The 24,862-nt window shown below is 41.1% G+C and overlaps 1 protein-coding gene across 5 annotated transcripts in view; it reads right to left on the reverse strand.

Annotated features, from left to right (window-relative positions):
- Positions 1 to 24,862, reverse strand: part of RORA (RAR related orphan receptor A) — a 733,771-nt gene that overhangs the window by 47,097 nt on the left and 661,812 nt on the right. The window contains exon 1 of one of the 5 annotated variants that reach the window (XM_027123198.1): positions 14,262 to 14,970. The exons of the other annotated variants lie outside the window; for them this stretch is intronic. Coding sequence (XP_026978999.1) covers positions 14,262 to 14,364 — 103 coding nt within the window. The 5' untranslated portion in view covers positions 14,365 to 14,970. Of the gene's footprint in view, positions 1 to 14,261; positions 14,971 to 24,862 lie in introns of those variants that run through there. 5 annotated transcript variants of the gene reach the window in all.

The raw sequence follows: 24,862 nt of genomic DNA on the forward strand, positions 1-24,862 counted from the left end.
CCTTACAAATTTTTCAAAAGGAAAGCAGTTTAGTTTCACAAATTTGAGTTTTCAGACCAGTAAGAGGGAACAGGACAAAAATCCCCTTGCCCTTTGCTTTCTATCCCTCAGGCTTTTCCATTTTCTGACAGGCAGTATTGTGTCTTTTCAAAATAATCTTCTTGTAACAAAAATTATGAGTCTTGGCCCATATATATACTGCACACATTGACTCAGTATTTCAAAGGATGAAATCTGTCAGACACCACAACTGTCACAAGTATATTGATTAAATTAGTCCACATCCATATTCATTGCAGCAAAGAGGTTTATTCTGTAGCGGAATATCTGAAGCAAGATGCACGCACACATATAATCACGAATTGGCTTAACAATGAACAATCTCGCTATGAAAAATTCTAATTTGCCTACATTTTCAGCTCTATTGCCTAAATAATTTGCTCTTTCATGCACCCTAAGTAATTCAAGCAGGCTCTCCACACCTGCACAGGCAAATTTCTGCAGTTTCAAGGAGCTGACAACAAGTGGCGGCGGGGCAGCAGGAAATCCTGGAAAGCAGGTGTGCTCATTAGCCAAGTGGTCCTTAGGCTGGGTGGGCATTTACCGTTGTACCTCTGTAAAAAAGTTTGCTTTTTACTTTTCATTATAAAAGGTAACAAGACACTGGCGTTCTTAACACCTCACTTGCTCCTCAGGACCTATTTCTGGATTTATCGTGGTTCAGAGAAAAATGCCCATTCTGCCCAAGTATTAAAAAATATAATTGCACAAGAGTTGTACCCATCACTTCATTCTGTGGGTGAAGAGTGATGTCTCGATGATAATCTAAATAGATTGATAATAATCAATACTATTGAACATGTATTTGGGCTTATAAAGTCTCAGGCATTATCTAATTTGCTGCTCCAACAACTCTATGAGGTAGGTGGTATTATCATTATCATCATTATCTGCATTTGTTTTAGATGAGAAAACTGAAGCTCAGAAAGGCTAAATAACTTGCCCAAAGTCAGAGAGCTTGGAAGAAGTAAGGTTGGAATTTGGACACATTTTGGTCTTTTTCTCTTAACTCAAAAGCTTATTCCCTCTCCACCCTACCCCCCTTCTCATCATACTGAATAGCCGAGCTAAATCACTCCGATACAAACATCGGGAATATACTGCTCTTGGTAGGAAACCATTACCCAAGGATCAAAAGACATCTCACAAGTAATCTGGTTAAACTTAATACTACTCAGAACTGATGTCAAGATGTCTTTCTGGGAGTTACTTGACTAGTTCATAACTGGAAATAATCATCAACCTTCTAAGACCATTCTTCTCAATTTTATAAAATTCCGAGTTTTTGACCTTAGGCTGACCAATACCAATGTTTAACGATTCTTAAGGCTGGGAAAATTACTTCACCTACCTCTCTGAGTCTCAGTTTTCTATTTCAAGATTCAATGATATAATGTATAAATGACACAGCACATATGATTATTTTATACATGTATTCTATATATATGCACATCACACACAATCCTTAGAAAGAGTTGGCACTCAAAACACAGTTATTATTATTGTTATTGTTGATAAGAAATCCTGCCTTATAGCGAAATGAAATTCTTTTCTGCAGACTTTAAGCTCTTTCCAAAGCGGGGATAGAGAAAAGCGGCTTAGCCTCTAGCTAATATGACAGGCAGTTCATACCAGCTACCACAGCGATCCTTTACAACGTTGGCACTTAACTGCTACAACATAGCAGCATGTTGTAATCAGTGTGGGATGTGTCACAAGGCATTTGTTGCTAATAATAGTAAAAAAAAAATAAAGTTTTTTACTGGTTCATATAAAAAAATAAACTAACATGGACCTAAGATCATCCCCATAAGATCTTTCACTCTAGCTCACTTGCACAACCATATGCTTTCTCAAATTGGACGGAACAGGGTGGGGTTACTGCTGGCTTGCCAGGAAACGGCCAAACTTTGGGTACACCCATGACACTATGTCACACATATGAATGCCAAGCAATTTTGTGTGTCTTGCAAAAACTGTCAAGAACTGCTGCTATAGACAAACAAACAAAACCCAAAAAAACCCCTATCTTTATACCAATCTGCTGACCGTGTTTTTCCTGGAAGGTTGAGAATATGGAGGACTTTTCACCTGCTATGTTACATATTTCTCTAACGTTTGAATTTTTTACAACCAGCATGTATTACTTTTGTAAGCAGAAAAACCAATAAAGATTAAAAAGAAAAACCCTAAGGCATTTGATTTTATTTTCGGCAACATGGCTTGAGTCCTTTATGGATTAGTAATTTTATTTTATCCCCTGTTTAAAACTGCTGGGGTATTAAAGGCTTCTGCAGCTGCCTGGATGGCAGTCTGGCCTGTATGTCAAGGCCAGCTGGGGGCGGGGTGGGTAGGGAGTCTTCACCTGGTTTCCTGGAGGGACTTCGGCAACTCCTGACTTCTAGAGTTTTGTAGCCCCTCTGGGTCTGGCCACCTCTAGTTCCAGGGTCTCCAAGGACTCTGCCCCATGGGGCTCAGCCAAGGGGGCAAAAATAGGGGCTGAAATTCGCCTGCCTGTGAGCCCTGCTGCAGAGTGGCTGGAACAGCTTGGAGGGAGGGAGCCTTTTTCTCTCTCTACTCTCTCAGCGCTGCTGCTGGAGGCCCCAGGCCACCATCAGGGTTTGCAGAGAGCTTGCAATACATCTTCATGGTGGAAGAACAGACTGTGGGCTTCAAACAGTTTGGCACACTCTGTCCCTGGACCTAAGGCCTGGAGTATAACATGGATTTGTTTCACAGTGCAGGCATGTTCAATAGACATGCTGGGTGGGGAGGGCTGAGTTCCAGCTACACACTCTGCAAACTAAAAATCAACTTGTTCAGCCATTTTTTCTACTAAATATATACTAAATATAATACTGGTATGTGTCCCCGGTACAGTCTTTTCTTCTACTGATTTTGCAATTTTTTCATGATAGTACTTGATCCTAGTGGAACATCACCAAAGCAGTTAGCCCCCTAATTAGAAAAGTCCTACCCCTTTGGTAGAGCAGTCTTGTGGTCATTTCTGGCAACAACAGTAATGCTTGATATTTACAGAGCTCTGTAACGGTTTTCCAAGTTTTTGTCCTCACTAGCTTGTTTTGATTTTGGTGTTCACAACAACTCTGAAGTAGGCAGGTGGGTCTTATTAGCCCCATTCTATTGATGTGGAAAGTGAACCTCAGGAGGGTTAAATGGCTTCTTCTCTAGGTCTAGGTTTCCCGGGGTTTAACTGTAGAGGCAGCCACCAAAGAAAAAAAAAAAAGACAGACTTGGTGTCTCTTTTTGCTCAGGATTATTTGATGACTTTAGATTTATGTTATCATCAATCTGGGGCTCTCAAGGGGAAATGCCATGAGACAGAAAGAGCTGGAGGTTGATCCAGCTAAAAAGTGGAGTTGGCACTCCTGCGTTTCCCTCTGACCCTCAACTCCTTGAGTGGCCTCAAGCAAGTCACTTACACCTCCACTCCCTCCATCTATAAAATGGGAATAACTCCTATCTCCCAGGCAGGTGGTGGTAAACGAATGCTCAGAAAGCTCTTTGAAGACGAAAAGACCTATATAGATGGGAAGCTTTAGGAAGCTTGGCATATCATTCTTGGCAAGGACCAGGACGCTGTGCCCTCACCACCCACTACAGGCTCTGCCACCAAGACAATAAAGAAAAATCCACAGAACTGTAATCTCCATCTGCTAACTAGACTCAAACTTATTTTTTAATTGTTGGTTTCCAAAATGCCTTCCTGAGGGACTCATGGGTCCAGAGGTAACTATCTTTGTCTCAGCTTCAGAGAAAAAGCACATAGATGGAGAAGTCACCTCTCTGTAACAGCCGTCACAAGCAAAGTCACTGAACTTAAGCCCTTCACCAGGGCTTCAGTTGTCTTGCAGAGGTATCCTGGAAATGGTATGATTCCCTCTTGTTATACACAATAAACACACAGGTTGCCCTCCGACATTCTGACCCTCGGTATTAAGTTCATGTCTGACTCAAAGGACCCTGTCAAATTATAGCCATCCAAAAACAGGTCCTGTACCTTACTCTGCCTCCCCCCGACCAAAGTCCTACACCTTACATACTGTTTAAAGCCACTTCTTAAAAGCTTTAACTGGATTGTGGCTTCTGCTGAAAATGTAACAGCTTTTTAAAAATCATTTTTTAAAATAAAAAGTGTTACATATACTTGCCGAATACATACACATAAACACACCTCAAACTCTTCAAGAGATCAAGCATTTGCACACTAAAGCTAAAATATGACAAAACTAGATTTTTGAAACTTTATTTCCTTCAGGCTTTACGCATGTAAGACTTAGGAGCCTAGGAGTTAAAGCCCATATGAATTCAGAGAAAGCTGAGCTGTGTACGCAGGAAATATCTGAAGAATGAGGAAGACAAGTGTGTGTTGTCATGTGGCTTTCTGTGAATATGCAGGTAGTTCTGACAATGGGAACTGAATATTAATCCTTTGTAATATGTTTCAATCTCTACTGGATTAAGCTTTCCAGAGAAACTGACTCGCACTCCCTGATGCACATGTATCTCTGCTAAAAGCCAAATCCAAATGAGTACTTTTGTCCCTAGATGGGGAAATTCTGTCAAATCAGAGAAGAAACAGATTTTTCATATAGAGGAACAGTGGATGGCTTTGATTTTTAGATCCAGTTCTCTCTAGTATTCTCCTATGACACAGTCATGCACAGAAGACCTCAATTTAAGGCAACATACTCTTTATCTCTTTTGATAATTACCTGGCGACCAATTAGACCTTGAATAAAATAATTGAACAGCAAGAGAAGCCGCTTCCTCATACTCCACTTTACTTACCCAGTAGGTCAAATACTGAAGAAATTCTCACCCAACAAAAGATGATGCCATTAAGATCAGCAATACAAATACTTTTCTTTTTTTTTTTTTTTGGTCTTTCCTAATCTAATCTCTATCACTTTTGTGAACAACGGAGCATCCTTGTTGTTGAGGATTTCTGGGGTTATGTGAAATCAGGGACTAAGACAAAGGTAACTGGCCATTCAGCCAATTATTCTCAAGGTCCTTCTAAGATTCTAGAATTAACTACATTTTTCCAATATGAAGTTCTTGCAGATTTTCTTGGACCTTGAAATCAGAAATGTCTAATCAAAATCCTTCTCTTGAATCTCTCAGGGTGGGTTAAGCCATTTCATATCAGCAGGAAAAAGAATCCATCTTATCTTACTAAGTTGTTAGATTATGATCAAGAGAGTTTCTTAAAAACTTCTTTTCCAACAATAGGTATGTGTCCCTTATATAATTCTGGATAATACTAGACCCAAAAAAATGTCATCTGACTCACAGAACTGCAGCTAATCTTTTCTAGCGATCAACCTCACTCTAGATACCAATTCCTTTTTTTCCCTTAACAAGAGCAATTGTGCCACATTTAGGTTACGTCTTCCTTTGCTCACAGTTGAGAGCAATGGGGTCAGCTCTTTGCTTTCATCATTCAAAGTCTGTTTTTCACAACAACAGAAAAGAACATCTTTAAAACCAAACCAAATCTGGAGATCTTATCTAGTTTCTGCTTTACCAAAAACATCAAAATTACTCTTACTGCGTTTTATGAAATAACCTTACTTTACACCATTACCCCCAAATTCTCACACCTAAGCCCAAGAGATAAGCACTCCATTTTACAGCCCTCTTAACTTTGCACCTGCCTATGCACACCTCAACTTATAGGTATTGTATGATCTTGGTACTTCAATTTACAAGATTGTATTTTTTCAATAGATACACAGAATGTTACAAAAAGAAACAAACCTGGTGATTCAATTACAAAGTCCAAAGACAGAAAAATCCATTGACACAGAAATGGGTCTTAAAACAAGTAGTATATCTGTTTAAATCTATTTGTTCTATGGCTTCCTATGAGTCTGGTCCATTGTATGCTTAGCACATAGCATCATACTTCACTGAATAAATCAATCCAAATATTCTGTTTGTCTCAGAATTCTCTTTAAAGGGCCAAAGTCTCCTGCCTAAAAAGTCAGCTACTGATTGCTAATTCTAACTGCACAATTTCTATACTCCTTAACGGTGCCATCACCTGCTGAAGATGTGCAGAAGTGGGTCAAAATAACAAGAATCCAGGTTAAGTCATCATAGCTCACCAGGCAAAGGAACCTATTGTTTCTTTCCATTAGCTTAGGTAGTTTTTGTGAAGATCAATTACTGTTCATTGAATATTAGACCGTGTCATTTAAGAAATATTCCCTAACCAAACTGTTTGGATTCATGGCAAAAAAAACCTGGAAATAACTTGTAACTTTAAACCTTGAAAATACATTTGCTTTCCTCTATGTTAAGCCATTGAGAACTAAGATGACAACACATCCATAGCCACAGGAACACAGACTGGTGATACCAAAAATTTCTTGCTCCACAGATCATTTTAGTGGGTGAGGATTATCTCACAGCCCAGATCCCCATTCTACCTTTGTGCTGTTTCCCACTTCACAAAGTCTCCCTAGAATTAATAGGGAGAATGGAACTCTGGGCAAGAGACCAGGGAAAGGTCTGTTTTTTATTAAAAATCACAAGCAAATTATTTAGACTTGCCAGAAGCAGAAGTGTACACGTTGTCACACTAATTGTTTTAAGATTCTAAGATCTTGAAGGATGAGTGACCAATTCCTAGAAGACAAATTCTACTAGGTTCTCCACCTCCAATTTCCAGGACATAGCCAATGATATCTGAACAACAGATATGGCAAGTTCTCAGCCTTCGAAAACATCAGTCATGTATTTCTGGACTGCAGGTCAATGGTAATTAAAAATCTCTTTTATAATGCTTTTCTAAGACAACCAGTTCAGCTGGACACAGGAATGACCAGACAAGTGCCCGAAGGAGTTTTTTCTGACTATCTAAACACGTGTTCTTTAAACTTGCTTATTAAAGAAATGTTTCCATATTTAGTTATAATATATAACATCAACTAGACAATGGATAACAATATGGGCTGATAGCTGAAGTAGAGTTGTTTTCTATGTCTATTCCCAAGGGGGGAAAGCAGGAGCTTCTAGCTATTTCTTCACTGGAAAGGCAAATACAGAAAAAGGCAGCAGAGCCTTGAGGATATTAAGTAGTTGTGAGACAGGAGGAGAGGGGATGCTCTGGACCGAGCTTAGAGATTGTCAGATTTATTTTAAGAAGGTCTGACATCTAAGCATCAATTCCCAGACGGTAACACCTAATGAATGTCATTCTCCCCTACAACAGAAAATGTATATCTTGGGGGTTTACCTTGAAACTATCTATCTTTATGTAAGTCATGCACTAGGGGTGGGGTTAAGAACGCCACAGCCATGGAAAGATAGCAAAATAAGGTTCACAACCCTGTCCTTCCTCTTCCATTTTCAGTTTCTGCTCCTCCAATCCGAGAAGCTCCTTTTGCCTGCAGACAAACATTTCAGATGACATTTTATGACTGTCCTGCACATACGCCTATCAGCTAGCCAGCACTTGGCAATGTACGTCTTTGTCACTTAAAGAGAGCTTGAGTGAGTGTGACACTATCACTGGCATAAGTGAATCTTTCTAATTTGCAGTAAAAGTGCACCATTCACACACTTTGGTACTTCAGGACGGCGACGTTTTGAAATCCACTTCACAAGTGATGGCAGCACATTTCACATCAGATGGAAACACACTCTGATTGCTAACAGCTGCTACAGGCACATCTTACTGTCACAGCCAGAGCTCAGAATAGCAGGTCCTTTTTAATGCCAATGGCTGCTACCATCTTAAATCACCACACACACACACACACACACGTTCCATACACACAGGTCTCTCCAGCTGTAAGTCCTACCACCACTTGCTGGTAACCTGCACGACTAGGCACCAGGGATGACAAGAGGGTACACAGAACCCACTGGCCCACGTCATCTTGTTACATTAGCTTCACTGTATGTGAATTAAGGATGATAGTGGACACTTTTTTTAAAGAAGAAAGAAAAGTACAACCTTGAAGTAAAGTGGAGAGGCTCACTTTGCAAGCGCTGGAGGCTGCGGTTGAATCCCTGCCCTGTCACTTACTAGCTATGTGAACTTGGACAGCTTTCTTAATCTCTGTGCCTTATTTTCCTAGCCTTTAAAATAACCCCTATGTCCTTATTATAGGGTAACCAAGTGCTTATAGAATCAGTGCATAGCACATAGTAAGGGGTCAATAAATATTAGGTATCATCATCATCACCAACACCACCTATCTTTCAAGGACAGTAGTATTTGGCAAGAGCTGCTACTGGAGTTGTGGGAATGAGCAAGAAGGTTGATGAGGGATAGGTCATTATATTCCTTTCAGATAAAGACATGGAGTTCAGTGGCTTTCTTTTTTAAATTTTTTAAAAGTAGTTTATTTTTTAAAATTTATTTTATTTTTGGCTGTGTTGGGGCTTCATTGCTGTGCGCGGGTTTTCTCTAGCAGCGGGGGCTACTTTTAGTTGCGGTGCGCAGGCTTCTCACTGTGGAGGCTTCTCTTGTTGCGGAGCACAGGCTCAAGGCACAAAGGCTCAGTAGTTGTGGCTCGCGGGCTCTAGAGCGCAGGCTCAGTAGTTTTGGCGCACGGGCTTAGCTGCTCCGCGGCATGGAGGATCTTCCCGGACCAGGGCTTGAACCTGTGTCCCCTGCATTGGCAGGTGGATTCTTAACCAGTGCACCACCAGGGAAGTCCCAGCGGCTTTGTTTCTAATGCAGAGGCCTAATATGAGAAGTAACACTAAGCAGGTACAAAGCATGACGGAAAGAAACCACTGGGTATTAAGCAGCTCCCCACTTTCTAAGTAAAGCCCACAGCAAGGCTGGCATCTTGAAGAGGTGGTAAGCCTAGGAAGTGGGAGCCAGGCTTCTAAAAGCTGTGTGGTGAAGTAGGGAAGGGACTCAGCTGCAGGGTTCTGAAGCTTCTAAAACTACCTGCTAGCAAGTGAAATTTACCAGACATGTGTGAAACTTTGTGACCTTCTTTCTCCAGGGCTCAGCTTCCCTCTTAGGGAATACTGTAGCTACTCCCTGCCCCTCGGTGTAGTGTTTCACCAGATAAACTGTCAGATCCGGTCCTGCTATGTTACACGGTGATATGATGATTGTGAGTGAGTTGAACAGTCATTTCCCCAACAGTTGGGATCTCTTCAATGGCGAAACCCACCAGGGGTCACTAGTCAGGAAAAGTAGTCATAGACTGTGATAGAGAAGCCCATCTGGCAACCACTCTGTCCATTTTAATTGCATTTTGGTTTAGACAAGGGAACACACTGAAATGTTCTCGTCAAGGTCCAGAGTGAAAGCTCCAGCATAATACCCATTGGAGCTAGAACACTCTGTTTCTACACACCTGTCCCCTCCTTTTTTTGGCCTTACTAAAAAAAAAAAATAGTGTTTATTACTGTCAAAGAGAATTCCTTTCAATACCACACCCTGCCATATATTGACAGAAGAGACAGGGCAGCACAATGCTAACATGGTGTGAATGTAAAATAAAGTATTTGGTTTTCCTTTCAAGGTAAACAATTTCAATTGACAGTTCTGGGACCGAATCAGGTGGGGCTTTTTTACATATTTATTTATTTATTTGGTTGTGCAGGGGCTTGGTGCTTTTTATTTGTCAAAGCCCACAATAAGTACGTTTTGCTTTAAATCCACAGAGGCAAAGCCCTTGGCAGGTAGCGTCAGTAATGCAAATCTATTTCCCATTGATATGTGTTTTTCAAAACAAAACCATCGCCACCAATGAAGCATTTTGGGCCCTCAAGCTACATGGTTCCCAGCTATAACTGTCTAAGGCATTAAATGTCAAGGATCAAGTCCAAGGCCATGTCAGGGACCATTAGGACATAGAGAAGTAAATTCTGAAGCAAGGTCTGGTGGTAACACCAAAATGTACTCATCAGACAAGAGCCTTCCCTGTGAGATGTTGAGGAACCAATGCCCAGAGGGGTGAGTGGAGTCATTCCAGTGCTCCAGGAAAATCAACCTAACTACTCACCATGACCTGCCCTGATCTTGCGTTTCCTGTTATTTAAAGGGAAACCAAACCAGTCAATGAAAGCAATTCCAAAAAATGGAGCTCAAAAAAAAATTAAGGCTTAGAAAAAAATAAGTTGAATAAGTGTACAGACTTTCAAATTGAAATTCTGAATGGAACAGGATTTTTTTAGGTGCATAACCTTGGTAGGTTTGTTTAAAAAATCAGTCACACCTCAAACACACCCACCAATAATCAGAAGGATGACTTATGAGGAATTATTATTCATTTAAAACATCCTTTAAAATAAGTCAGGAGAGTAAGCTTGACCGGGTCCTTACCCATCCCCATCCTCTAAAATAAACAAATAGTATTTCTATTGAAGCCAATCTCCTGTTCTTGGAATCAGCTTTTTGAGTTGTCAGTTAGACAAGATGAACTGATTACTTTACCATAAAATTTACCAAAGCAGGTAACTCTACCAGAGAAATATCAGTCCATTTCAAAATGTTTCTTGAGAGTGAATTACTTCATCTATGAAAGAGAAATCCCTTCCCCTCTTCTGGTCTGTCGAGCTAAATGGTGCTCAAGAGATACACTTCATTGCCCAATTAGACAGTACAGTTCATTTTAAAGTGAATTTATTATTTCCCTTTCTTCACTTCCTTCCTTTCTTTCTTGACTTTTGGACATTACTAATTCATTTCAAAGAATGTTTTCTTCGGGCATAATTTTACAAATATTCTTTGAGAACCTATACCAAAGTTCAGGGCACTTTGCAAAGACATAATTGCATCAGTAAGGTAGGGAGTTCTCAGGATAGAGAGTACAATGATTTAAAAAGGTCTGTGTCTATACTACAAAGCTACAGTAATTAAGACAGTACGGTACTGGCACAAAAACAGAAATATAGATCAATGGAACAGGACAGAAAGCCCAGAGATAAACCCATGCACATATGGTCATCTTATGTTTGATACAGGAGGCAAGAATATACAGTGGAGAAAAGACAGGCTCCTCAATAAGTGGTGCTACATGTAAGACAGCTACATGTAAAAGAATGAAATTAGAACACTCCCTAACACCATACACAAAAATAAACTCAAAATGGATTAAAGACCTAAATGTAAGGCCAGACACTATCAAACTCTTAGAGGAAAACATAGGCAAAAACGGTCTATGACATAAATCACAGCAAGATCCTTTTTGACCCACCTAGAGAAATGGAGATAAAAACAAAAACAAATGGGACCTAATGAAATTTAAAAGCTTTTGCACAGCAAAGGAAACCATAACAAGATGAAAAGACAACCCTCAGAATGGGAGAAAATATTTGCAAATGAAGCAACTGACAAAGGATTAATCTCCAAAATTTATAAGCAGCTCATGCAGCTCAATATCAAAAAAACAAACAACCCAATCCAAAAATAGGCAGAAGACCTAAATAGACATTTCTCCAAAGAAGATATACAGATTGCCAACAAACACATGAAAGAATGCTCAACATCGTTAATCTTTACAGAAATGCAAATCAAAACTACAATGAGATATCCTCTCACACTTGCCAGAATGGCCATCATCAAAAAATCTACAAACAATAAATGCTGGAGAGGGTGTGGTGAAAAGGGAACCCTCTTGCACTGTTGGTGGGAATGTAAATTGATACAGCCACTATGGAGAACAGTATGGAGGCTCCTTAAAAAACTAAAAATAGAACTACCATACGACCCAGCAATCCCACTACTGGGCATATACCCTGAGAAAACCATAATTCAAAAAGAGTCATGTACCAAAATGTTCATTGCAGCTCTATTTACAATAGTCAGGAGGACATGGAAGCAACCTAAGTGTCCATCAACAGATGAATGGATAAAGAAGATGTGGCACATATATACAGTGGAATATTACTCAGCCATAAAAAGAAACAAAATTGAGTTATTTGTAGTGAGGTGGATGGACCTAGGGTCTGTCATACAGAGTGAAGTAAGTCAGAAAGAGAAAAACAAATACCATATGCTAACACATATATATGGAACCTGAAAAAAAAAAAAAAAAAAAAGGTCATGAAGAACCTAAGGGCAAGATGGGAATAAAGACACAGACTTACTAGAGAATGGACTTGAGGATACGGGGAGGGGGAAGGGTAAGCTGGGACAAAGTGAGAGAGTGGCATGGACTCTATATATATATATACTCTTTGGTATATACACTACCAAACGTAAAATAGATAGCTAGTGGGAAGCAGCCACATAGCACAGGGAGATCAGCTCGGTGCTTTGTGACCACGTAGAGGGGTGGGATAGGGAGGGTGGGAGGGAGGGAGACGCAAGAGGGAAGAGATATGGGAACATATGTATATGTATAACTGATTCACTTTGTTATAAAGCAGAAACTAACACACCATTGTAAAGCAATTATACTCCAATAAAGATGTTTAAAAAAAAAAAAAAAAGGTCTGTGTGACTTTTATATTGCGTCATTCCAGGGGCTTTCCTTAAAGGGGCTTTCAGGAAGAGATTAAAACGGAGAAAACCAAAATTTGAAAGTGGTGATCAGGCTGCCTTTAGTCTAACGTACGTCAAGGGGTCAAAGGGCTGGGGAGCCTTCACCCCACCGGATACCACGTTTCTTCACTCCTCGTCTAACCTCATAAACAGCTGTGTGGTTTCTCCATCCCTGCTGACTTTATCAGGCCCACGTTCTATTCAACTACAATCGCGAGACGGGGAGGAAGAAAGGATGATATAGGAGAAAGCTAAAAACCCCGACGGTTTTAGTTCCTAAACGAATGACGTATTTTAATAATCTAGGAATTTAAATTCGTATTATTTGTTATTTGAATTAATGTTTGGTCAGCCTATGGAGAGAGTAATTGCTAAACTGGGGGAGATTAGCCACAAAGACTTTAGCAGTGGGCCTAGTGAGCCAAGGGGTTTGAGATCATGAGGGGCAGATGTAAGAATGCTTCCTCCAGGACTCTGCTGCCGTTCCCTTCACTCCCGTGTGGTTGTTTTCCTCCATCTGCAACAAGTCAAAACAACCCCTGCGAGAAAGGCATAGGGACAAGAAGATAGGTAGCAGTTCTGCATATCATCCAGCAGCATTTCACAGACATTAAAAGAAAGGAAACTTTAAGAAAGCCCATTTTTATACACCCAAACACATCAAACTGCAAAACAGGATAAAACATGGGTAGTTCCAAAGGACTTCTCATGGAGAAAACTTCAATGCCACAACTCACGTTTCCATCGAATTCCCCAGGGTGCCCTTGTCTTGAACCCTGCCGAGTAGGTGAGGTTCACCCAGCCCGGAACCATGGAACTCTGTGTTGACTGCAGTAAAAGCATCAAGCTGCCCCACAACCAAACCCTGCTTCATCTTAGTGATTTCTCAACTGGTGGCTGCAGTCAGAATTCTCCTGTGACCACCATCAGATTATGACCATGAAAGTCACCATTCCATGGTCCTCCTGGGCAGGAGTTTCCCTTTTGTTTTTCCTCCATTCGACTCCCCACCCTTGACACTTGCTGTACAATTTTGTTAGTCAGGGGAATAGTAATTCTGACACAACCGAAAACATGTACGATCAGGGTAAGGTCGTCTGGATCCTGGACACATACTGGATGTGTGGAGGTGCTCCTGTGCTGTGGCAGAGGATGGCCTTTGACCATCCTTTGTTTCTGCTGTGGCCATTATCTACCATATTAATATTCTGGAGGAAGAAAATTAGTGGCCAGTATTTTCTTCCAGCAAAATCACTGGCACCAGCCTCTACCCCAGAATAAGCACTGATCTTCAAAGTAGTGATGTTGTCATTGCCACAGGACTACTCTGAGTCCCTTCTTTGGCAACTGCTCTCAGTGCCAATGAGATGAGAGGAGAAAGACACCTTTGTCACTTTAGAGTCATTTTTTTTTTTTTAAAGGAAAACAGCCTGGCTTGGTTTCTTCTCCTTATTCATCGCAGTAACTGTTGGTTGTTTTCAAAAATCAAATTCACTTTTTCAGAGGAACAGTGGTCACTATGGAGAACACTAAAACTTTGCTAAAGGAGTTGAAAGCAGTTCCAGAAGAGAAATCACGTATTAGTTTTGGGGCCGTGACAGTGTTTTAGGTACAGAGGTTTAGCCTCTCCGGTTGACTGCTTTGACAGGGCAATGTTCCCGTGGAAGCATACCTTCTAGTACATTTGTTAAACTAAAATCAGCCTCCTTACCTAATAATGTAAATGACTTTGAGAGGAACCTCTGAGTCTCCCGTTTCCTCCTCCTTATGTTACTGTTCAATTCGAGCAGATTCTGTGGAAATTCTGACTTCATGACCCATCACTGCTGCATTAAAATGTGCTTTCTGATGTCATGCTCTGAAATAAACTAAGTTGTTTGCTACAACTACCTACACACAAATTAGAAAATTATACGACACGCAGTTCAATACAGCCTGCAGCTGGGACCCAGGTTATTACTGGAAGTCGCCGTCGGCATGGTTTCTGGTTTCGCAGTAAAAGAAGATGACTTGAAAGGACTCGGTGGTTTTGATGCTCTTCTGAAATGAAAACATTCGGTGAGCGCACAGCCCTGGGTTGTCATTAATGTCAGCCACGCGCAAACACTGTTTTCATGAGTGCAGCAGTCACTCCCCGTCCAGACCACGACTTTCCCACTCTCTGGTATTTCGGGCACCGTGCTGGCACTTTTCCAAAAGAGAACCTCTGGGCAATCCATTCTAGGTACTCCAATAAATACAACACTCTTCAATGAACAGGTGGCCTGAATTTGCTAATGTTAGCCAATAATTTCCACAAGAGAACGTGTTCCTTTCTGAGGAATACCGCAAGTGAATGACGAAATCCTCAAACTTTGAAAGGCAAGAAGTATGAATACTACATTTAAAGGTACAGAGAGTTGGTTCAAAAATAATGTAGTGGGGCTTCCCTGGTGGCGCAGTGGTTGAGAGTCCCCCTGCCGATGCAGGGGACACGGGTTCGTGCCCCGGTCCAGGGGGATCCCACATGCCGCGGAGCGGCTGGGCCCATGAGCCGCGGCCGCTAAGCCTGCGCGTCCAGAGCCTGTGCTCCGCAACGGGAGAGGCCACAGCAGTGAGAGGCCCGCGTACCGCCAAAAAAAAAAAAAAAGTAGTGGATAAAAATATTACAACAGCAGAGTAGCTTTACACTGCTCCCCTTGAACTTCTTGATATGAACAGTGGAAAAGCCTTATTGATGAAAGCAGAACTCTCTGGCATTCCTGATATGTTTAATGATATGTAGCACCTTTTATGTACGGTGTCTGTTGCCTGACTATACTGTAAACAAGCAACAAAACATTATACTTCATCCCAAAGGTATGAAGAATGAGGAATTAAGCATATTGGGTTGGGAGGGAATTAACAGCACATTAAAAAACAGCTGCCATCTATTCTTTTGCTCTATGCAATCAAGCTGGGCACCAGAGAGAAGCAAATAAAGCTACTGTCTTAGGTTGCTAGTGTTAGGAAGTGGTATTTGCTACCATATCATCAGTGTATTTTGCTTTCTTTATTTTCCTCCCGCCATGCATTGCCCATGAATTAATTTAAGAAACAAGCAAAGCATCAGGGAATAGGTGAAATGTAAAACAGTATTTGCTATATTCCTTGGTTGCAAAACTCTAAGAGCGAGGTACCAAACTTTGGATAAGAAGATGTTTTGCAATTTCCCGGGATATCACATATGTGTTATACTGGCTAAAGTGGTAGTATACTATTTTTTATATCACTTTTTAATTGCAATGAGTTTTAAACAGCCAAGGTGAATTCTCACAGATCGCCTGGGTGTTGGAGGCAGGGTGGGTGGCAAAATGGTGATACTTTTATGGTAATCTTTTTATATCACTTATTTTCTATGCTTTCTTTCAAATTATAAATTCAAACTACAGTGTCACTCTCCATCCTCTCCCATGTCCTAATGTTCTAATCTACAAACCAAACAAATCTACAAATGTTCTAATCTCCCATGTTCTAATCTACAAACCAAACAAAAATTTATATTTTATCACTTGTATTATGAAACAGCCAGAAATAGGACTCCAGGGTTTTGCAAGTTTTGCTTTATACAAAGTGTCTGATTTTCTTCCAGCCATGAATGAACTCACAAGGACAACGTAGATCACTTTATAAAACAAAATATAGCTGATATTTGAAACCTAAATGACCAAAGGACATAACTGTTTATATGTGAGCTGCTTTTGACCTAGTAAAAAGTATAGGCAAGGAACATCTAAGGCTTGAAATCTGGATGGGCATTTTAAAGTTTCAAAATTCACAACATATTCATTTCAAAAAGTGTTTAAAGGCTAAGAATTTATAATTATGTATCAATGGTTTCTTCCTTTAGTGCTCACCAAAAAGGCATTAATTTTTTTTTTTTTTTTTGCTATAGAATCATTTCTGGAAAACATCAATGGAAGTGTTATCAGTTACCAATCCTCTTCATTTGGACATTAAGGAGATTAAAGTTATTGTCAGTGTATAATAAGCTTTCATTGGAAAAGAATTCATCTTTTTCTTGACATTGTTTTTCTCAAGGACAGTCAGCAAAAGATGTAAATGGAGGTATATATTATCAGGTAAATGGTGACTCTCAAAAGAGATGAAGAAGGAATCTAAATAATGCTGCTTTAATTCTAAAACAGTAACAGTTCAAGCAATGAATGACTGGATTAACACCTCAATATTACACCAAACACAGGCTTACAGAAATAAGTTTTCAGTTGTGTGAAATCATTACCACACTTACAGAAAACAAGAGGAGCACTCTGCAGAACCACACTGGTTTTGCTGTTCTTCCTGCTAATTTAGTTTGAGCAGAAGATGCTCTGTGTGGACCACTTGTTCTTTAACACACTAAACCAACACTTTTAGAAGAAGACAAGACAGCTATGAATTACGTTGCATCTTTTCATCTTTCAGATTTCTCCAAGGAGATGTCTCAGGATTCCATAAGTGCTATCAATTGAGTGATAATTATAGCTATACAAGGCATACGCAACACATTGATATACCCATGTAGACTAGATCCACGATGCATTTATCTTCAGCATTTGGAAATTACTGGTAAGAGGGATTCAGTGTCCTTGCCTGTTGTCTTGATAATCTCATATCTTTTAGGCAAAAGGAAACGTATACTGCCTAAGGGCTTTACCACTCTGATCTCAATGTGGAGTACAATGACAGACACCAAGGAAGGAGAAGCTGGTCACTTACACAAGTAAGTGATTTTGATGCTTTGGCTCATTCTGGCCTCTGCTCAGTTCCCACATCTTGGTCAGCAGATGTGGCAGACTTAATTAAAACCTGCTATTTCCAAGGTTTAATATATTAAACATAGTTTGGGTATATGAAGAGTCATCTCGGTTCTCATTTCATTAACAATCTCAATAAGATTCCACCACACTGACTGTTCTCAGGAAGGGAAGTTAGAAAACCTCAAATAATTTCTCCTACTGCCCTTGCAATGATACTTGCTGGCCCCCTTCCTTGTCTGAAACTCCTTCTCTGGGTTAGACAATAAAGGTATGATTCGCCTCTTGTGAATCATAGCTTTTGTTTTGTTTAGTGTGTTCTAAAGAGCTAAACCTAACGTTTCAGATTACAGAATTCCAGGCGGTAAAGACCTCTGAGATCACCCAATCACACGCCTGACTTTTTAGCCAAGACAACTGGGGCTCGGAGAGGTACCGAGATTACCAAGTTGGTGGGAAACCCAAGAGAGATTTCCACCCACATGTGCTCACTCTCCTGCCATCTTTCCAACTAGGTTTACCCCAACCTCCCCATTTCACAGATGAAAGAACAGAACCAGTGTCAACAGAAATCACTCACTTGGGAGGAGTGAGCAGAGGTTAATTTATCAGGGTGGCTAGTCAAGGGCTTGGCAGCCGCAGGGGGCCTGACCTTGATGACACAAAACACAGGACAGTTCATGGTTCACCGTGGTGGCGGGTAGGGAGACACAAAGAGCTTTGGCATCACAGACACAATGCCGGGTAGCTGAGGGTGGAGAGAGCTATCAGGGAGATAAGGTCCCGGCAGATTGAAAAAATGATGGTGGTACCAAAGAGGAAGATTATATCGAAATAAAACTGTGTCCACTGGACATTTTCCCCCAGTCTCAGCCCTGGCCACTGTGCACTGCAGACACATCTAGAGATACAGAAGCTTAACTTGCCTTTTAAAGTCTCCCTTAATATTTGTGCTAGGGTCCACAGGAAATAAAAAAACAGAGGCATTCCTAGCCTTCTACCCCCAAGTCATCTACCATTACAATACTTGGATTCATTCTTCATAGCATTTATCACTCCCTGGAATGCTACATAATTATTAGCTGTCTCCACACGTTGAGAATGGAAGGGGTACAGAGCAGGGATGAGTCTTTTTTCCTTATCCAATATCCCCAGTGCCTAGTTCAGTGCCTGACACACAGCAGGGGCTCCAAAAAATGAATAAATTAGAGATTCTATCACCTGCTTCTAGCATGTACTCTCTGGTACCCTAGAGGGGATGAAAGGGTTGTTAAAGCTATCCTAGACAGTCCTAGGCATTTCCTTCTAGCAATGGAAACCATGGCGAGAACCAAAATAAATGAAAGGATCCCTAATTTATCATAAAAGATGAAACAAACTTAATCACTTGGGGCAAGCATTCTTTTCGGAACTACATTTACTAGAACCTCACAGGATTGAAAGAAAAAAGGCTGGGGCTGGGGGTGGAGGCAAGGGGGAGTCTCAGGATGAGAAATGTAGGAATATTCTTCTGACATCGAGGGCTGGTCCACAAGTGGTCAGCACATGGATACCCTGTGTGGGCTGTCAGATGGCAAGGAGTAGCTTTAGAGATAGAGAGACCTGGGTCCGAAAGCTGAGCTGGCCACTTCTTAGCTCAGTGATCACGGGCAAGTTATTTAACTTTATGGTAATTTGTACCATGGAGGTAATAGTAACGATTTCACAGGGTTGTTAGGAGGCTCAATGCAAGAAGACATCTAAACAACTAGCTCAGTGCCTGGCACACAATGGTAGCCCCATTAACTATTATTGTATGAGCTATTGGTATTTTTATCTGATCTCAGATAATACTCAATAATCAAAGTTAATCTCCATCTGCTTTTCTGAACCAGGCATTACTGCTTTATCCTGGGATTACTATAAGGTCAAGGTGGCAAGTGGGTTTCAGCTCATTTTCCAAGTCAGATGGATTTCTAGTGGATCCCTGAGATGTTGTTGGTTGTGATGCACTGTGCTGTGGTTGACTGTGATGTCTGCCAAGGGTATGGGGCCACGCTCACTGGTGCTAATATTAGAATTGGTAAGCCTCTCCTAGTGTCACAGAGACCAACAGCTATGTTAGTATTATATAACAAAGCACAAAGAAACGGAAAGAAGGGGCTAAGGGTCAGGTGGTCTGGGTTCTAACTCTAGCTCTGTAACTAACTGGCTAAAGTGATTTTGATCCAGCCACTTCTTCTCCATAAAATCACTTTCTATTCAAATCCTGTGATTTACCAATCTTGATTTTAAAAACATAAGGGAAAAATACATAAGGCAGGGCCTGGCCTACAGGAAGTCCTTGATGGTTATCTGCTGAGATCATCTGAAAGAAAAATAAAAGCCCAAGGCTGTCATGCAGAAGTGTAACAGCTCAATATTTTCTGTCCTCCTTCAAAAAGTTTGACTCTTCCTACCCATGAAGAATATATTTGAAAGGAGAAAAAAAAAATTACCATATTTTTGGCACTAAAAAAAGGGAAAGATCAGCTAATGCTTAGGGATGCTTCAAGAAAGACAAGGCTGTTGAGAATATGGCAGCTCTTTTAATAACCAAGGCACCATTTAAAAATAGCTGGAATTAATTACAGGGCTAATGACCCATTGAAAGCCTTATTTAAATACCAAAGCCAGCACTGAACAATCATGGAAAATATGGTTTAAAAGGGTTTTAGAGAGCAGAAACCAGGAACAGCAACTGAAACAAAAACCACATTATCTGAGGACACTAGCTAGCTTGGTGAGAAACATTCAGGATGTGAACATCTCAGGGGAGTTCTCAGCCTGGGTAAGAGAAGCCACTAGGATCAAGAGAAAGACAAGAAGATGCCACGTACAGTCACCTACTTGGAAAAAGAAAGGCCTCTATTCAGCATTCACCCCAAGAGCAGAGCCCTTTAAAAACAGAGTAAAGTAAGTCAGAAAGAGAAAGACAAATACCGTGTGCTAACACATATATATGGAATTTAAGAAAAAAAAAATGTCATGAAGAACCTAGGGGTAAGAATAAAGGAATAAAGACACAGACCTACTGGAGAATGGACTTGAGGATATGGAGAGGGGGAAGGGTAAGCTGTGACAAAGCGAGAAAGTGGCATGGACATATATACGCTACCAAACGTTAAGGTAGATAGCTAGTGGGAAGCAGCCGCATAGCACAGGGAGATCAGCTCGGTGCTTTGTGACCACCTAGAGGGGTGGGATACGGAGGGTGGGAGGGAGGGAGACGCAAGAGGGAAGAGATATGGGGACACATGTATATGTATAACTGACTCACTTTGTTATAAAGCAGAAACTAACACACCATTGTAGAGCAATTATACTCCAATAAAGATGTAAAAAAAAAAAAAAAGCAAAAAAAAACCCAGCTCCCTCCATCACCCTGGCTTTCTCCCACCCCCATCCCAGCCCCACCCCCTACTTTCCTGACATCCCTACCCATCTTTCCTGTGGCATAGGATAAAATGAGAATTTCCACAGAGAGGAAAACAGATATTTTAATAAGCCTCTGTGGCTATTTTAGAGCTGTTATTATCTCCACGAGTTTCCGCAGTGGACATGCCTCAGTCCTCTGTGCCTTGCAGTCACACCATCATCAGCCAAAGAGGAGGCGATAATCTTCTTCGGTGTGCCCTACTTGCCAGGCAAAAGTGATACCACTGCACTTCTTAGCTTCTCTCTGTACCAAAATGGTCTTTCTGCATGCCAGTACCCTGGGAGCATGCCGGGTGGCCAGAGCTGGAAGAGTTTCATTACTTCATTCATGCCCGTTTATTAAATGCATCACTCTTACCCTTGTTCACTACAGCCCAGATGTGCCCTGTAGTTGCCTTGCTGAGTTAAAAGTGCAATGGAATCAAAAGCTTCCAAAGCCCTTGAGATCTCAAGGTGGAGACGTGGGGGTGGGAGCAAGGCACTCTTGACGTATATTGGTTTCAAGGGGCAAATATGAATTTTAGTAAAAATTGCTGCTCACAATACTGCTTTTAAACCCACAATTATTTATACTGTACTACTCAAGGAACCCTATAATTATTCCAAAAGCGCTTGCCAACGTCTGCCCTGTTTCATAATTGCCAACACAGCCTTGTTCAAAAGGATTAGTGGCTGTGTTTAAATTGTTTGGTATTAGGTTACTGTTTCAAACAAGATGTGATTGCACGACTTTGCGATATCTAAGCAGAAAGGGGCCAATAAAGGACAAAGGAATTGTTTTGTGTTCACAGGTGGGAAGAGAGGGAAGGTTGGGAGAACACTCACATTGCTTGACATTTTCTTCTGCTTCTTTTCTGAGAAATACTGTCGTCTGATGAGCAAAATGACTTGAAGGAAACTTTAAAAAAATGTTTCAAGTAGTAGTTGCTTGAAAGAAGAATGATAACCCACTTCTCCATATTCCCCTCTCCCACCTGCCCAGAGAATATTTTTCCACTTCCGGCCTTTACTTTAAGTGAATCTGGGTAGTGACTCTGGAACCACAGCTTACACATCTCAAAGCACCCATCTGTGTGGGTCACTTGACTCTGTTGACCTATTTTCTGCTATTTCTTTCTGTTACACAAATCTCCCCCACTTGAAAGAGGGGTCCACCTATGTGCCCAAGAAGCACAGACAACAGAGGGGTTTCGCATTATCTGTAATGAACGCTTTTAGAGCATCTGGCACCTCAGGTGAGTGTTTAGGGGAAAAAAAATGGGATACCTCTTGGGTGTCTCTCATCTTTATTTCATGCTCTCTCTCCTTTAGATGCATCCAATTGTGCGTGGGAGGCTCTCTGTTCCCTCACCATCTCCAAATGAAATCTATCCTCAAAACTGAAGGTGCTATGGATAGTTTCATGAATAGGAACAGGGAGGAAAAAAATCTGGCCTAAGTAACAACTTCTGAATTTATACCATTGATCCTCACCTCTTCCCATGCCCCTCTTATTTCACGAGCACATCATGTAAAAATAGAGAACTAGGGGCTTCCCTGTTGGCACAGTGGTTAAGAAGCCACCCGCCAATGCAGGAGACACAGGTTCGAGCCCGGGTCCGGGAAGGTCCCACATGCCACGGAGCAAGTAAGCCCGTGCGCCGCAACTACTGAGCCTGCGTTCTAGAGCCCGCGAGCCACAACTACTGAGCCCTTGTCCCACAACTACTGAAGCCTGCGTGCCTAGAGCCCATGCTCCGCAATAAGAGAAGCCACCGCAATGAGAAGCCCACGCACCGCAACGAAGAGTAGCCCCCGCTCGCCACAACTAGAGAAAGCCTGTGCACAGCAACAAAGATCCAACGCAGCCAAAAATAAATTTAAAAAAAAAAATAGAGAATTAAGGCAGTTATCTGAAAACAAGTTCTGTATTACTCCTCTAAATATTTTAGGGAAGTGTTTTTCCTACTCTGAGGATCCAGGCTATCTTCTTGGTTCCATTTACTCTGTAGGTGAAGACAGTGCCATTGACTACTCCCCACACTCTGAGTAGGTGGGGTAGGAGAAAGTGCTGTGGGCCAAGTCAGCATCCACAAATCCACTGGCCACTAATGAGGTCCTCTACGCCTAGAAGTTCATGGGTTCCCCTCTCTACCCATCATTTCGGGTTCTACCATAGGCTATGTTTGATTCAAACCTTACTTCCTCCTGAAAGTCTTGTAAAATGAAGAAACCTTGCAAATTACAACAGATGTTTCCCACCACCATTCATGAAGCCAGTGTGAACTTCCTTATCCTACTTTTGCGAACGTGTTGCCTTCCCACCTTACCCCCAGGAACATTTGTATGTCCACCCTAATTCAACGATAAACGACAAGGAGCAGATTTATCGGAGCATATATTTCTGTATCATCTCCAAATGAACATCCCCAAATGCTTGAACAGCAATAAGTACCCCATAAATACCCTTTAAATAGCCAATTCCGACGACTCTCTGATTTACTTCCACTGTCACTGGATGTCTTTTTCTCCTTTTATCTAAAGAAATTCCTCCTCCTCCTTCTCCTTGCTGGCAGGAATAATTTTTTTGCTACCAAAAAAAGTATTCTTTCTGGTCAGTACTCTTTGATTCTGGGAAGGCTGAAGTTCAAGTTGCCATGGAAGAATTTGCATTGTTCCTCTATAGTCATATCTAAAATTAACCCACTTTCTTAATTAAGTAAGATCTAAATTGCACACAACCGTTATGGTAACCACCTGGGAACTAGAGAGTGGGGCTTTTTGGCCCTAGAAGAGAATGTGTAAGATGTGGTTTGGCCTTCACTTGGAAGCAGCGAAAATCACAGAGGTCGTGGTTACATGACAGGAAGGGCCAGGGTAGTGAAGACTGTGTTTGGCTAAGTAACTAACTTTGTACTATTATGTAATGAAGTACAAGCTCAGCCTTGCTTGAGTTTAAATAACCAGAGTCAACTGTTAAAACTCTGGGATGGGAGGATAAACACACGAAATTCTGTCCTCCATCCTCCAGTCTGTCAAGCCCACCATTCATCGGGAGCATATTTCCTTGGGCTACAAGAGAAACATCTTGCAAATTGGAAACAAGTAGTCATTTTCTACATAGTTCTCTCAAAGAATTCAACGAAGTAAATTCTCCTACCTGCAGAAAACTTTTGTGAACATTATGTGTTTTAGAGCATCACCAGAGCAAACGGCAATGAATCTCAGCTGATTAGAGCTTTACTAAGTAAAGCTAAATTTTCTCATAGCTGGAGTTTTATCCAAGCAAGCACATCAAAACAAAGGGGGTAGTTATCGTAAATCTTTTTTATGGAATATTTCTAAAATCATGATATATTTTTCTTCTTCTTAGAGTATTTGGAACATAATTTACTCTTTCTTGATGATGAAGTAGTATTTCAAAACTTATTTTTAAAACTTATTAGAAACTTATCAAAACAGTACGAAATAGAAACTTATCAAAACAGCACAGAATTATTTTATATGCTGTAATACTCTGAGGGCCTTCTAAGGTTTATATGACATTTTGCCCCAAAGCTCAATGCCCTAGTCTCTTGTCCCTTTTACAGTTTTTTCCCCTTTACCAGTTGTTTTCCTTCCATCTGTAGCCATATGCTACATGTCATGAGGCCCTCTTACTTATAACTAACATTGCATCTTAGAATCTGCTATGTGCTTGGAACCCAGCCAGACACCCAAACTTTATATAGAGGACCTGTATAAAGACCAATTATAAATAGGATGTATCGGGTCTACAGGGATTTCCTCTGAGTCAAGTACATGAGCTGTTGTGCCTGAAATTTGGGACTCTGTTTTGGCAACCCAAAGGCCTGTTTGCTTACTGCTTAAGTCCTCAGATGGTTCCTGATAAAAGAGGTCGCAAGAGGACAGATTTATCATAGGTGAAGTATTGCTACCGTAGGAAGGCAAACAGAGTGACTGTAAGACCATGTTCTTCAAGATACCCAGAGAAAGTGTGTGCAGAGAGTACGACACTCACCTTTCTGTTATTGGCTTTAGGGCTTGATAATTATCGAAAGCACATTAATTTTGAGAAAGTTTCTCAGATCCTTCTCAATGC

This window comes from Aethalodelphis obliquidens, unplaced genomic scaffold (genome assembly GCF_003676395.1).
Source record: "Aethalodelphis obliquidens isolate GAN/ISIS:26980383/991018 unplaced genomic scaffold, ASM367639v1 scaffold26, whole genome shotgun sequence".
NCBI lineage: Eukaryota > Metazoa > Chordata > Mammalia > Artiodactyla > Delphinidae > Aethalodelphis > Aethalodelphis obliquidens.